The sequence below is a fragment of the Aspergillus costaricaensis genome (genome assembly GCF_003184835.1).
Source record: "Aspergillus costaricaensis CBS 115574 unplaced genomic scaffold BO79scaffold_33, whole genome shotgun sequence".
Taxonomy (NCBI): Eukaryota; Fungi; Ascomycota; class Eurotiomycetes; order Eurotiales; family Aspergillaceae; genus Aspergillus; species Aspergillus costaricensis.
In genome coordinates, this window is record NW_020291833.1 from 192,825 (window position 1) to 206,299 (window position 13,475).

The following is a 13,475-nucleotide window of genomic DNA, read 5'->3' on the forward strand; positions in this document are numbered from 1 at the left end:
AGTATAGTATAGTATAGTTGTGGTAGAGATGGACAGGTAAGTAGTAGGTAGTAAAGAATGTCAGGTTAGTTAGAGTTGATGGTTGACAGTGAGTGAGTGGCGAGATTGCGGGGGTAAACAGTATAAGTATCAATAAGTGTGGTATGTAGATCAAGGCTATTGGGTATATAAGTAACAAGTAGTAGTAGTAGTGGCTGGGCGGTTCTTATGTTTCATCTCCTTTGCCTCATTTAACTATTGGTTAAGGCTCCAGAATGGGGCTGGATGAGTCAGATAGTTGTCACGCTGATTCTACGGTGACTTAATTAATGATTTTGTTGGTGTTGGTGGTCGCGGTTACCTAAACTAACTGGGTGGTTTTGACTTGTCTGCCTAATTTCTGGCTACCCGTGATAACTAAGTTGTTGGTAACATCTGACAAACTAAAACTGATCATTCTGCCCAACGGGAGATGCCCCCCCCCCCCCAACTACTCTGCACATAAATCATGCATGATCTGACAAACATTATCGATCAGCCATGCAAGGAACTTATCTGTTCAAAACTTCACCTGACTGAGTTCTGCCGCGTGACCCTCTTCCCACGGATACTTGATCTCCAACTCCTTCAGCAGCGCCTCGTGCTGCTTACTCCTGGGCTTAATGCCCACCTCGAACGGCGCCACGTGACTGATCACCCCGTTCAGGAATTTCGGCTCTACGTCCACTTCCTTGCCGTTCTTGATGGGCTTGGTGAAACGATATACGGCCAGCGACTGCGCAATACTCAGGTAGACGTTGGAATCTGCCAGTGTGCGGCCGGGACAGATGCGACGGCCGAATCCGAAGGCGAGAAGATGAGGGTCGCGCTCGGGGGCGTGGTTCTCAGTTGCTAGGAATCGCTCGGGTTTAAATGCCATAGGATCCGGGTAAACATCTGGGTCATGGGTGAAGGCCCTGAAGAGATATTAGACATAGACTTCGATATTGACAGCAAAGGGGCTAGGTCTCACCATTGATTCGGCAGGATCTGGGAACCCTTTGGGATGAAGTAGCCTTCGTACATGTCATCCTCCGACGAGCTGTGTACAACCCCCATCGGGGTCACGGAATGCCAACGGAGGGCCTCTTTAACCATGGCGTCGATATATGGCAGGTTCTCGCGATCGCTGAAGCTGGGAAGACGGTCTGTCCCGACAACTCGGTCAATTTCTTCCTGTGCTTTTCGCTGTACATCCGGATAGAGAACCATCGCGAGGAAAAGTCCGCCCAAAGTGGATATGGTCTGCTCATGGTTAGATACGGTTTACGGAGTTCAGGGTGGTTGACTTGCCGTGTCGGATCCTCCACCGTACATTGCCGCGGCAGACCATTTCATGACGATTTCATCAAAGGAGCCTGGCTCTGGAACCCCCTTCGCCTCGAGTAAACCGGATAGATAGGATGGTGCGTGCTTGTTTTGCGACATCTGATGCCGGACAAATTCATACGGTTGACAGTTCCAGGCTCGGGCGCTTTCTCGGAAGGTCTCTGCAACGCGTGCGAATGTGGCACCTGGAAACCAGGCCGGGATGTGCCTCACTAATCAACCAGTCAGCCTTTTCCTCTCGTTGTGTGAGCTACAGTGCATACAGAATGGAATAAAATCCACTAGCCACACCCCGGGAACAAGGGCCGCGCCGAGATTTCCCATCGCCCGGGCTATAAGATCCACCAGTGGGTCATCCCCATGTGGCACAACGCTGTATCCATATGCTACCTTCAAGATGATTGCCGCTGCTTGTCTGTATATAACCGTTAGCTCTGGTGCATCTCAAGGACCTAATATGGCAGGCATACTTCCGGATGTGGTCCTGCAGACCTTCGGGGTTATCACGCACCCGAAGCAGGGTACGACCAACTTCGGCCTCTTGGATATGATTGAACCGCGCAACAGAATTGTTTGAACCAATTTGTTGATAGAATAGCTTCCGCTCAGTCCGGACACGCGGGTCGTTGTTGTTCCTCAGACTGAACAAATCCTTAAATCCGCACCTAGCCACCTGTTAGCATTGAATTAACCGGGTCTTGAGACGGTGGTTGCAAACATCTCGATAAATGTCAAGCTAGGTCGGTCTGAGTGTGAAGCTGAACGCTTCTCTAACAACTCAACCGCAACCTGGGCATCATTAACGATTATGAGGGTCTCTCCAAAGACCTGTACCGAGCTGATGGGGCCTACAGATATCGTTAGCTGTGAATAGGCACATTTGTGTCAGTACTGTACGCACCATAGGTCTTCTTGTGCTTGTACCAATGCAGCCAATCTGCTTCTCCATTGGCTGGTAGGTCGAGCAGGTTCCCGATGATCGGCTTTGGCTTCGGGCCCGGAGGGAGTGGGGCCGGAAACCTTTTGCGGGTCAAGAAGGACTTGAGAATGACAAGGCCAAGCAGGCCAACAATGGCTCTCACTAGCAGGGACATGATTCAGCGGTCCGTCGGTGTGCTGGTCTTGATGGGAACAGCAGGACTGGGTCCTTTGGACGGGGATGCCCTCATAAGTATGGAGTGCAGGCGCACCCTTGTCTCTGCACGATATATTGCATTTCATATGTTGCGGGGTCAAGAGGGGGTCGTGCATACACTTGTGCTCCTCATTTCAGCCGTATCAGCATCGGGGGTGATAGCAGACGCATAGCTGAGCGTCAACTAGCTGCACGGCTGCCGAGGACCCAATTTGTGACAGGGTATACATTGGCTGAGATGGTCTGTCGTGATGAATGAATGCCATCCATGAAGGTCATGACTCGGTGATCGGCGTGGGGAGGGAGGTGAGGACGAGCTGATCCAGGCCGGTCGCCGTTAGAACGTCTATGCACGATGCCATAGACTTGCTCGGCGCATCTGCTGTAACGGCTGGTGAGACCATGGCACCCCCTTGGTGCATTTCTCTCAGCCCCTAAGAGTGGAGAGAAATTTCATCAACCGTAACTCATCATCGCCATCCTCAATCGTCGCCGGTTACATGCACCAACGGGAGTGGCTGCAGTCGTAGGAGAATTATTCGCCAGTCGCATGCTAACCAACGGCATCATCTAGTATTGGGCGGGGAATAGGAAGACCGGCGAGGATTAGCATACTCCCCAGCTGTTGTAGGGAGAGTTGCAGACAAATCAGGCTTCTCTGATAGTAAGACACGATGCATCTACGACCCGCTCGGCGGGCCGCTGGAGCTGCGAAGGTGGAGACGAAACAGCCACCAACCACCATCTAAACTAGTAGTTCACTGTAGCGCGTGAAGCCTTTGGGAGGGGTCGGAAATGAAAGGACGGATATTATTGGCAAATGAGTTGTCTCGCGGGCATCCTGCAGCATGGTGCGTGCAGAGGCTGGCTGACGGACGGACATTGACAACCTTCGTCAGGCATCACTCACACGAGTCAGTATGCAGCTCATGCGCATATGTAGGGTCTAGGAATAAAGAAAAATTTTGTGCGGGGTTGACACGAGCCATACTCTACCTCATGCACTGCTTGACTGCAACGAACTTTAGAAGTGTGATGGTACGTTCGGCGACACCAAGCTGTTGGAGTTGTGAAGAGAACAGAGAGAGAACGAGGTGTTTATAGTCGGCAGACAATGGGAACAAAATATAAAAAGCAAAAAGAAATGACCTACGCAGGACTCGAACCTGCAATCTCTTGATCCGTAGTCAAGCGCCTTACCATTGGGCCAGCAGGCCAGCTGTTGGAAAATAGTGCACAATATTTGTAATATGAGGCTAGCTAACCGCTTGCCCCACAGTTTCAACCATCAAAGAGAATCGAATCTTTGAATAATTCATTCTCGTGGTGAATATGCGAGTTTGCTTTTATTTGGGTCACTGTGGCACTGCAGTATGTTAAGACATATGTATCTTGACCTTTCTTGGTACTTTTTGCAGTATTCTGTCGTTGTGGTGCGTATTGGAAAGGTACTGTAGGTGGCGGGTGAATGTATATATATCCGCAATATGGTTTCCCTTGTTTTTCTCGAATATCACAGACTCTTGTTCTTTCCGACTACTAAACGGTGCCCATGGAAGACGTACATTACCAGTACAGGCCACGGCATCTAGTCAATACCACAACACCCACCAGGTAGTAAACCAAATAGAAAGAAGATGAGTAGGAATAAAGGTGTCCCGAAGGCTCGGGAGTGTCTGTACGTCGCGTACCCTGGACAACTGTACACAACTGATAAATAACCATGGAACGCTATACCCGCTCCTGCCAAATGACGCACAAATAAATCATAAGTTACGGCATTAGTCGTCCTCATACTACATTAAGTTACATCACCCACTCTGCCCTGCAGCTGAAAAGCTTCGCCAACAAAGGGAAAGCTATCCCACACCGGGAGCTGCATACCGTCGAGGCCAGAGAATGCCGCATCAATCTCCAAAGTGTCCATAAAGCCCAGGCGTTGTATGCCAGCCCATGGATCCGAGATGCCGGCTTCAGGGGCTATAGCAGAAACGCCATTGTTAAATGACGTGTCTAGCCCTTCCTGTACCTCCACTGATGGCCTGCGATCATCCAGACTAAAAAGCTTACTGACATATCGACCCTTGGTCTGGCGGGAATGCTGTACAAGTCGTCGACGCTGCTCAGCCACGGCATTTCCCAGGCAACTGAGTATCTCAAAGTAATGTCCTGCCTGGGCGGACTGCTCCGAAAGCACACGAAGAATCTCCAGGGCTTCCCCGTAAGCCTGTTCATGTGAGGGCTCAGCCTCTTTTCGAGAGAACATCGAGAACCCGAGAACCAAGGCGGCAGCAAATACAAAAGCCTTCAGTATGCACATATTACCTAGCATGAGTCCAGAGCGATGCACCTCGGAGCATGTCTGTATCATGTACAAGGCTGAATCGATGCAAGCAGTTGCAAGATTGGAATGTGCTGCATCTTCGTGCAACAGATCGCTTGATGTGCCGGAGTCATTGTGCAAACGCGCCAGTCGCACACCCAATACTGACACCAGGAAGGGTCGTGTCGCCGTGATTACAGCAAAATGGTAAATGCAAGCAACGTGAAGATTGTTGATGATGTGGGTTCGCGCAGCGGGTTCGTCAAAGTCAAGATTAGGAGGCTCCACCAATGGCCCCGGTAGTTCATCGCTCCATTGTTTGAGTTTGGCTAAAAGCGAGTCCGCGAGCTCAGCCGAGGCTCCGTCCTTGCTGTACATAGACGAGATAATCTCCTCCAAGATCCTCGAGACCCCATAGGAGGCTACCAAGCCAATCGACATATGGCCTTCCAGGAGTGCGTAACGGATAGGACCATCTTCTGTTTCCGAACGCAGAGCAGCTGTCGCAGCTGGTCTCCCAAGGATAGAGCTTACTAGGAGGTCCAGGTTGTAAACACTCATCCACACCCTTGCTCTCTGGTGTTGCTCAGGGCTAGGCACGGCATCCGCGAGCTCGGTAAGATGAAGACCCAATGCCACAGCAGCTCGAACAGCCACTCCAAGGTACATGAAGGCAGCATTTCGACGACAAGCACCGAGCATGTAGAAGGACATCAACAGGAATAAACGTATCAGAGTCAAGCTGGGGTTTTCCAACATCCCCTCAAAGGCGCTGCGTTGAGCACGGGAGAAGAAATAGCGCTCAGCTTGCTCGGTCGATACAGTGCGTTTGCTGGCCTGTGCCCCGATAGCAATTATCATACCTGCAACAGCCATTTCTGTCCTGTCTGGATGTGTGCTGGGCTCAATTAAAGCATCAAGAACTTCCATAGCCTCTGCACTTGACAAGACGTAGATGAAGCCACTCGTAGCAGAGCTATATGTCTGATAGTACTGGAGTAGCTGATATGAGTCCAGACTACTCTCTAGCGTTGGTGGTGTTCCATGCGGTGTCTCCATCTCTAGCATATCCTCGCTTTTCACATTGTGCGAGAATTGCGATGGCCCAATATACTGTGATACAGTGTCCCGGACTAGTTGCAGAAAGGACAAGGAGGCAGCCTTTCCCACATAGACTGCCGGAAGCGGATTAGCTACAGCACTTGATATAACCAGTTAGTGCTATATTACCTCGTTCGCCACGGAGATTGCGGAGCATCCGTGGATGAGTCCTATGTAATGTTTCTGGGGACATAGGCTGAGTATCTACCGTCGATCGACTCGGCTCCGAAGCCTCGATGCTAGCGGAATCTACCCGACCTGCCAAGCTACCTGCACTGAGAGTTGTGGTTGGTCGACGCCCAGAATCATAGCTTGCATTGCTATTGCCGGAGATTCGGGTGTTTGCAGTCGGCCGTTGAGCAGCGGACCGTGGACTCGGCACGCATGTATCGGCGCGTCCGAGCCTGATACACTTCGAACATGGAAATGTCCCACTGCATCGCTTTTTCGTTGACCTGCATGCATTGCAAGCTTCGTAGGCTCTTAGGCGGTTGGCTGGGTGTACTTTAGGGCGGGGCATGGTACCGAGGATGGCATGCCGAGATGCTCAGTGGATCCGTCTGGGGTGCCCGTGATGCCACTGATGTTCGGTGAAGTAGATCCAATCTCAGAGAGGTTCGTTCGGGGGCTGGCAAGGGTGCTTTCTGCAAGGAGATAGACTGGAAGCACCCCGCATTGTGCCACGACAGTCTGAAGGGGAATGAAAAGAGTGTGTGGAGATTGTTATTTGATGGTGTTGGTAAGGGAACACTATCGGATGAAGTTATCGGATGGAGATAAGCAGCAATTCGGAAGCCGCCGCGGATGATCCTCAGGCACGTGAGCGCCAGGGGTTCAACCCCGAATTTCAGGCACCAGCAAATTATGATCGACATTTCACTGCAGGTACGGAGGACAGAAAAAAACAAAAATATCACATTTCACAATCTAAACTAGAGTACCCGACAGAAATTCTTTCAATATCTGGCACTCACAATGACATTCCTCATTGCGATTCGACGCGTCCAAAGGAGCGACGGCAAGCATCCCAGATGCTGCTACAGCGTCAGACTAAATCCAAAAAGCCAAAGATTCCCGATCTCCTAACACTATACGTCCCTGCGACATAGCAAGCTTCTATCACCCAAGATTTGGTCTCGCGAACCTTGATGATAACAGTTAGCAGGGCTTGCATTGGATTAGCAAACTGCCTCACCTCTAGTTCGACTTCTCGCTCTCACACTCCTGAGCGAACTTGTCAATGTAACTGGGCAGGGTCTTCTGCCAGACAGTCGCATCAGAGTCGATCTGCTTGATCTTGGTGCAGTCGGCGTCGGTGATGTTCATGGAGCCCTGGAGCTGGCCAATGTTGTTCAAGATGATGGGCTGGCTAGCCTTGAGCGCGCAGAGGCCGTAGCTGGCCAGACCCTCGAGGTCATTGCACAGGGGCTTGTCGCCTTCAGACTTGCAGTCCTTCTCGATGGCGGAGTTGATCTGAGTCTGGATCTTCTGGAAAGAGGCCTGCTCGGAGGCGGGCACGTCCAGCTTCTGGTCCAGATCCTTCATGATCTGGGGGAAGACCGACTCCTGGAGGTACTGGTTGTGCTGGTTGATGGTGGCAGTGCAGTTCTTCTCACAGACCTCCTTGTGGAAGTAGGAGAGCAGCTGGAGAGGCTTGTTGCCAATGACCTGGGGGATCTCCAAGCAGGTCTCGGGGATGTTGGGGATGGAGGGGAAAGCGGCGTTCGCAGCGGAGAGGAAGGTGGTAGCCACCATAGCAGAACCGACGGTGAACTTCATTTTGCTGGTTAAGAAGCTGATTTGCTTTTAGATGTTGAGAGTTTGAGAGTATAAGATTAAGATGCGATGGGATGCGATGCTGATGATGATAGAAACTATTCAGTGGGCAAGGAAGAGGTTTATATACCTTTGGCTGCTCGGGCCGTCAAGGCTGGCATGGATCCGGAAGACATTGATAGCCTATCGATGATGCACCTGTTCAGTCTCTCTGAAACAATGTGATGTAGCGCCTGGTTGATTGTAAGTTCATTCGGGATCTGGAAAATTCCAACCCGCCTCGAATTTTGGTCGAAACATTGGATGAGTTGCTCTCTTTGGTGGGAAGATTGGCCGCTGGAGCCCGACGGAAGTATAAGCATCAGGGACTGCTGATCACCAGGACCCTAGTCGACCGATTCTTGGGTAATGGCGGAGCAGGAACGGGGACGATCATGATGGATGAACGAACAGGAAGATGTCTGTGCCTTGTTCACCCCGGGGGGTCGATCGTGAAACGGGCTTTAAAACGCCTAATTCGAACTTTATTGCCAGTGCAGTTCGCACAAATAACAATGTTAGCCTTATTCTACATCGGAAACTCGTACCCGCGCAACTCTGTCGATACTCTCTACTTTATCCAAGGAAGTGAGTTTTCCCCGAAAGTCTGCATGTTATACTAAGGCCTTTATCACATAATGAACTTTTTCAATTCTTCATTATTCTCCTCGTAGACTATAAGATTATCCCTGCAGCTTACGATTAGAGTTGTACTAAGGATATACACCAGACCTTCATCTAGAGGAATGCAAAGCAATGCCTGCAAGCAGCTGCAACAAGGGACTGCCGCCTAGCATGCTTTGTCTCTGACCTAATTCCCGATAACTATAGCCGAGCGATGACCTTGGTATTCCATGACAGGATAAACCTCGGAACTTGTTACATCATTTCTCCAAGAAGCAGACCCTGTAGCACAAGGACCCTGGTGCCCGGAAGATAGACCACATGCCGGAAGTATAACTATGGCAGAGTCTGTGCTGTGGGGGTGAAGTGGCTATCAATCTCAAACGGTCATGGCTGTAGGGGGTGCGATCCTGATACGTTCATCGGGACACCATGTAGACTGAAAAATGAGCCATACTAAGCTACCCGGCAGGGTAGCCGACAGTCAATCTAGTAGAAACAGACTGTTTCGGGTAGCAGATTCCAACCCTGTATACACCATGTGTAAATTAGATGACTTTTTCTAGGTCTTTTGTCCGCAGAGGTATCATCGTCTCAGGATGAATGCCGTATTGACTTAAATAGTGACTACTACTAGCTGAGACCAAGACCGAATTTTGCGCTGAAGTCAGATGCAGCCAGGGCACGTGTCGCGAATTCTCCTAGAAAAGATCGCTATAGTGTTACTCGTTGGGGAACGGAGAGGTTTGGAGTAGGATGTAGGACTGGTGTTGTTGGAGTCCATTGTATACAAAGTACAAATTTGAAGCATAGTAACTTATGAAAGTGGTTGTGCCGAACGGATTCATAGATATACTTACCATCCTCAGGCACCAAATGCATCGGCTTTACTGCGGCACAACCATGAAGGCAAGTTCCGTCCGGGACTAACCAGTAGCTGAAAATAATAATTGTTAGTCAAAGAAACAGGCAATGAAAGCTTCATGAAGCAGTAACACGCGAATTCTACCTCCAAGTGACGGTCTGGCCGGTAGAAGGAAAGAGTTTTCACGGGCGCTGATTGGACAACCCAGTCCCACAGCAAGCAAAAACGGGCGAAACACATGACCTCGCTAGTGGCTAGCGTAAGCGAGCGTCCACCGCGCAGATATAAAAGGCTCCTTCCCCCCATTCATTTAGAAAATTAAGCGACTCTACGTTAGTCTCCCTCCCCCCTAACATTGGGAAGAGCCTTTCAGCCTTCCACAATGCAACTTTGGAGAATCATCAGCTAACCACTTTCTGCCTACAGTTCAAAGAATCACTTTAGAGTAGACGTCCCACCTCTGAGCTCTTCTAAAGAGCCACAGAATCTCCACCCTTGCTGATGACTGCTATGTCCTCGATGCCCTAAAGTGAAGCCGTTTTACTTCCGACTCGACTTTGCATTTGCACGCTCTGTTACGATCTATCTCTCGGTAGACTTGTTTCGGGTGTCGGTGCGATGGTCCAGGGAGTGGTGATGATCTTTACCTTGTCATGATGTCTTGACTTCGGTCGGTCGGACTTGGTGGGTGTCGAGGAGGTCTGAAAGGTGCCCCCTCTTTTACACTTTAATGTTGGTGTGTTAGAGTATGGAGTTGCTCAATCCTTTTTTTCTATTCCACATTTTTAGCATAGCAAAATGATACGAAATGATCTGTCAAACCATATCTACCTTTTCTCGTAGCAGTGATATCTGTACACCCTATAATCTCGAAATATTACGAATAAGCGCTCTCGAATGCACAGTGAAAGCGAACAGACGAATGGGTCTGGTTTGGACCAGTCCTTCACTTTCCCCACGTGATGGCCATCTGTTACGACGAGTGGTCAATCCCTCTGTGACTGGTTCTGTACTAGTATCTATCTTAACTATAACCATGACCTAACGCCAACATCAACCATCTTGAGAACCTTATGGATCCCTCCTCAGCTTTTCAAGTAACTCCACAAAATAACAACGCGGCCCATGCGTTTCTGCATCTCTTCATCCAGGAATATGGCCTTGGCCAACGTGTACCGAGGGGATACAAGCCCGCAAAACTCATTTTGGAGATGTTTGAACGGGTGACATCCAAGGACGCGTTTCTAGAATTCTTCTTTTCATCTATATATGAGAGCCTCGAAGTCCCTGAAGAAACAGGGGATGTTGATATGGCTGCTGTTCTGTCTTACCTTGAGTCCTTCACAGAAGGTATAGATTCAAGCAAATCGACGCGTATAAAGGGTGCTCTCGAAGGTTTCGCTGAGTATATTGTTGACAACTTTCTCCTTCCACGTATGACTACTCCCTATCCTCTGGAACCTCTACCCTACTAATGCAGTCACTTAGTCAGGCTTTCATCAATGAAAACGCCACAAGCAACACCGGCAGCAGTATCCGTGAGTCAAACATCTACGCCAGTAGACACCAGACAGCGTGTGTCAATCTTACGGAAGAACTGTCTTGTACGTGATCATCACCGGTGCGTGATATCCCGCAAATTCGATATAGCCGAAGCCAAGAAGCGCAACGCACAGGATGGGGATAGCTGTAGAGACGACGATGGAAACCTTTTGAGCAGTGGATTACAGGGAGGATTCCAGTATCTGGAAGTCGCGCACATCATCCCTCACAATTTGGCAATGGCGCAGGAAGAGTCAGAGTTGGTACGTCCGTCGTCAACAGTTGCTACTAATCTTTCCAAGAGTGAGGCAAGGATGAATGTGTTTCGGATACTGGATATGTTTGATCCTGGGCTCAGTCACCTTCTTGATGGACTAAATATTGACAGACCTTTCAATGCTCTTACACTGACCAACCATTATCATCGACTGTTTGTTGAGTTCCAAATCTATTTCGAACCCACAGGAAGGCCACATGAATATAAGATCGACTCGTCTGAAACTTCATTCCTGCGCGACCCGCTCTTCCCCGTCACTCGTACTCCGAGCCTTAGTCCTAATGGGAGGATTGAGCCACCAGACCCCAGACTTCTCCGTGTCCACTGCGCCATTGCACATATTCTGAAACTTAGCGGGGCCGGCGATTACATTGAGAAAGTCCTGCGTGACTTGGAGGAAGTGGATATTAAAGCTGATGGCTCGACAAATCTAGGTTTTATGATGGGTTTGCGACTCAACGGTTGGTTATAACCCTGTCCGGTTGTACTCGGTGCTGCCATTCTGGGAACAATTTCTCCATGGAACCTTCAAAACTACCCATTAGTAAAGCTCTGGAACATATGAGGAAGAATAAGCTTTGCTGAGTATACGCTAGGAAGTATGCGGTATCGCTGATGGCGACGAGATTTTCAATACTTAGACTAAGATTACACTGCAAACACTAGGCTAACACGATTAAAACTTCGCAACATCATGATAATTATAATTTAGTATTCTGCTTTTTGACACGCTAGAATTCTCCGACCATGTTTTGCGATGAAATGCATTGCCGAACATGCGAGGACTTGAGTTAGTAGTAATCAATGTCGGTCTGCGGCAGTCGGCATTTGTAGCTTTTTAAGAGGACGGAGATCTTTCCCGTCAATGATCATATCGTAGATAAAGTAAGTGCCTGCTATTGGCTATCATCATAGGACAGTCGGTAGAAACGATGATACGGGTACGATCTTCCGAACTTACTTGGTAGAGTATATTCCGGAAGTATATAGCCCTTCCAGGGAACCGGTGTACTATCATGTGATAGCGCTCAATCTCACCGATATTCTCCGGCCCAACATTCTGTCTGGATTTATCTATCTATCGTAAGGACAGTTGGAACTCGCAATGTAGGCCAGCACAGCACAGCACCATCATGGCCATCTCAGTGGAAGATGTCACCAAAGTACCCTTCTACAATTTCCATGACCCTATTCCATCACCACGACCCCCCTTAACTCGTAAACTTCCAACTTTCAAAACAACACTCCCTAGTCTTTACTCATCTACTATACTCCTAGAATATCCAGAGCCAGCTGCAGTTCCAGCTCCACCACCACCACCACCAAAACCAAACCTCTTCTTAACTCTTCCCCCGGAACTCCGTCTCCTCATCTACACCCACCTCCTAACCAACAAGCACCACCACCGCCGAACCCTCTCCATCGCCGACAACATCACCAACAACCGACCACAACTCTCAACCCAGAACCCAATCCACCTCCACCACCACAACAACAAAACCAACAACCTCCACCCCTCAATTCTCCTAACCTGCAAACAAATCCACGCCGAAGCCCTCCCCATCCTATACACGCACAACACCTTCTCAACAACCCACCCAACTCCACTACACCACCACCTCACATCCATCGGACCGCTCAACACCTCCCTCCTCCGCTCCCTCCACATCTTCGTTCCCTGGAGTAACTCCAGCTCCACCATCTGGTCGTGGATCATCCTCCTCCACAACCTATCCGAGCACGCGACCGGTCTAAGATATCTGGAAATAGGATGGGACACGAACATCCCCTGGCTCACGCACATGGAACCGGGCGATGAGGCGAGAGGTCTCGGGGATAATATCCTCTTTGTGCATGCGTTGGCGAGGTTGAGGCAGTTACGGCGGTTGAAGATTTATGGGTTCTTTGGGGTGGAGTGGCCGGGGTATTTGAGGAGGGAGTTGGGAGGTGGGGGGACGGTCGTGGAGGTTGAGTGTGGGATTACTAGGTCGGTGGTGGAGGAGAAGAGAGATGAGGTGGGTAGTGGTAGGGGGCCTTTGGAGAAGGAGAATTTGAAGGCTTTTGGGCTGTTTCAGAGGGGGACGGTGGGGGTTGTTCCATAGAAAGTTGTAGGAGTAGTGTGTGGGGGTTGAACTGGGCTGGGCTGTTGATAACTTGATATACTAGGTAATGTCTAATTTAATAGATTTTTGGAGATATTCAGGGTATACTGATGATGGAGGCTTGACTGTAAGTGATCTAGAGGGTTACATAGTGGTATACTATAGAGTGGGGCGCCGTTTCTCGGCCCCACAGATGCCCCTGCAGGTTCAATGTACCTTGAACAAAGTATAAAAAGAACAATTGTATAGTGTGTGTGGAGTATGCTTTTATGCATTGGCATTAGGCTTGGTTTGCATAACCTTGTTCATTTCTGATTTTACATACAACTGATATATGTAGTTGT

At 49.5% G+C, this 13,475-nt stretch overlaps 3 protein-coding genes and 1 non-coding gene across 4 annotated transcripts; 1 reads left to right on the top strand and 3 right to left on the bottom strand.

Moving 5' to 3' along the window:
- Positions 1 to 538: 538 nt before the first annotated feature.
- Positions 539 to 2,441, bottom strand: BO79DRAFT_231682 (cytochrome P450; the record flags this gene model as incomplete). The annotated part of the gene is made up of 7 exons (XM_025684178.1): positions 539 to 935; positions 992 to 1,263; positions 1,360 to 1,559; positions 1,611 to 1,762; positions 1,818 to 1,988; positions 2,066 to 2,195; positions 2,249 to 2,441. The coding sequence occupies 7 exons, from the start codon at positions 2,439 to 2,441 to the stop codon at positions 539 to 541; spliced, it is 1,515 nt and encodes a 504-aa protein (XP_025536066.1).
- A 1,186-nt stretch (positions 2,442 to 3,627) lies between these two features.
- Positions 3,628 to 3,699, bottom strand: BO79DRAFT_t213. The gene has a single exon. It is a non-coding gene; the product is annotated as a tRNA-Arg (tRNA).
- Positions 3,700 to 4,272: 573 nt separating this feature from the next.
- On the bottom strand, positions 4,273 to 7,891 carry BO79DRAFT_247670 (fungal specific transcription factor domain-containing protein). The gene is made up of 6 exons (XM_025685662.1): positions 7,127 to 7,891; positions 7,001 to 7,050; positions 6,881 to 6,956; positions 6,412 to 6,565; positions 6,036 to 6,361; positions 4,273 to 5,998 (listed from the first exon to the last, which is right to left on the bottom strand). Exons 1-6 carry the CDS (start codon positions 7,683 to 7,685, stop codon positions 4,284 to 4,286), a joined length of 2,880 nt encoding a protein of 959 aa, XP_025536067.1. The 5' UTR covers positions 7,686 to 7,891; the 3' UTR covers positions 4,273 to 4,283.
- A 4,183-nt stretch (positions 7,892 to 12,074) lies between these two features.
- On the top strand, positions 12,075 to 13,131 carry BO79DRAFT_289982 (uncharacterized protein; the record flags this gene model as incomplete). Its single annotated transcript, XM_025688838.1, has 1 exon — positions 12,075 to 13,131. The coding sequence occupies exon 1, from the start codon at positions 12,163 to 12,165 to the stop codon at positions 13,129 to 13,131; it is 969 nt and encodes a 322-aa protein (XP_025536068.1). The 5' UTR covers positions 12,075 to 12,162.
- Positions 13,132 to 13,475: the final 344 nt, after the last annotated feature.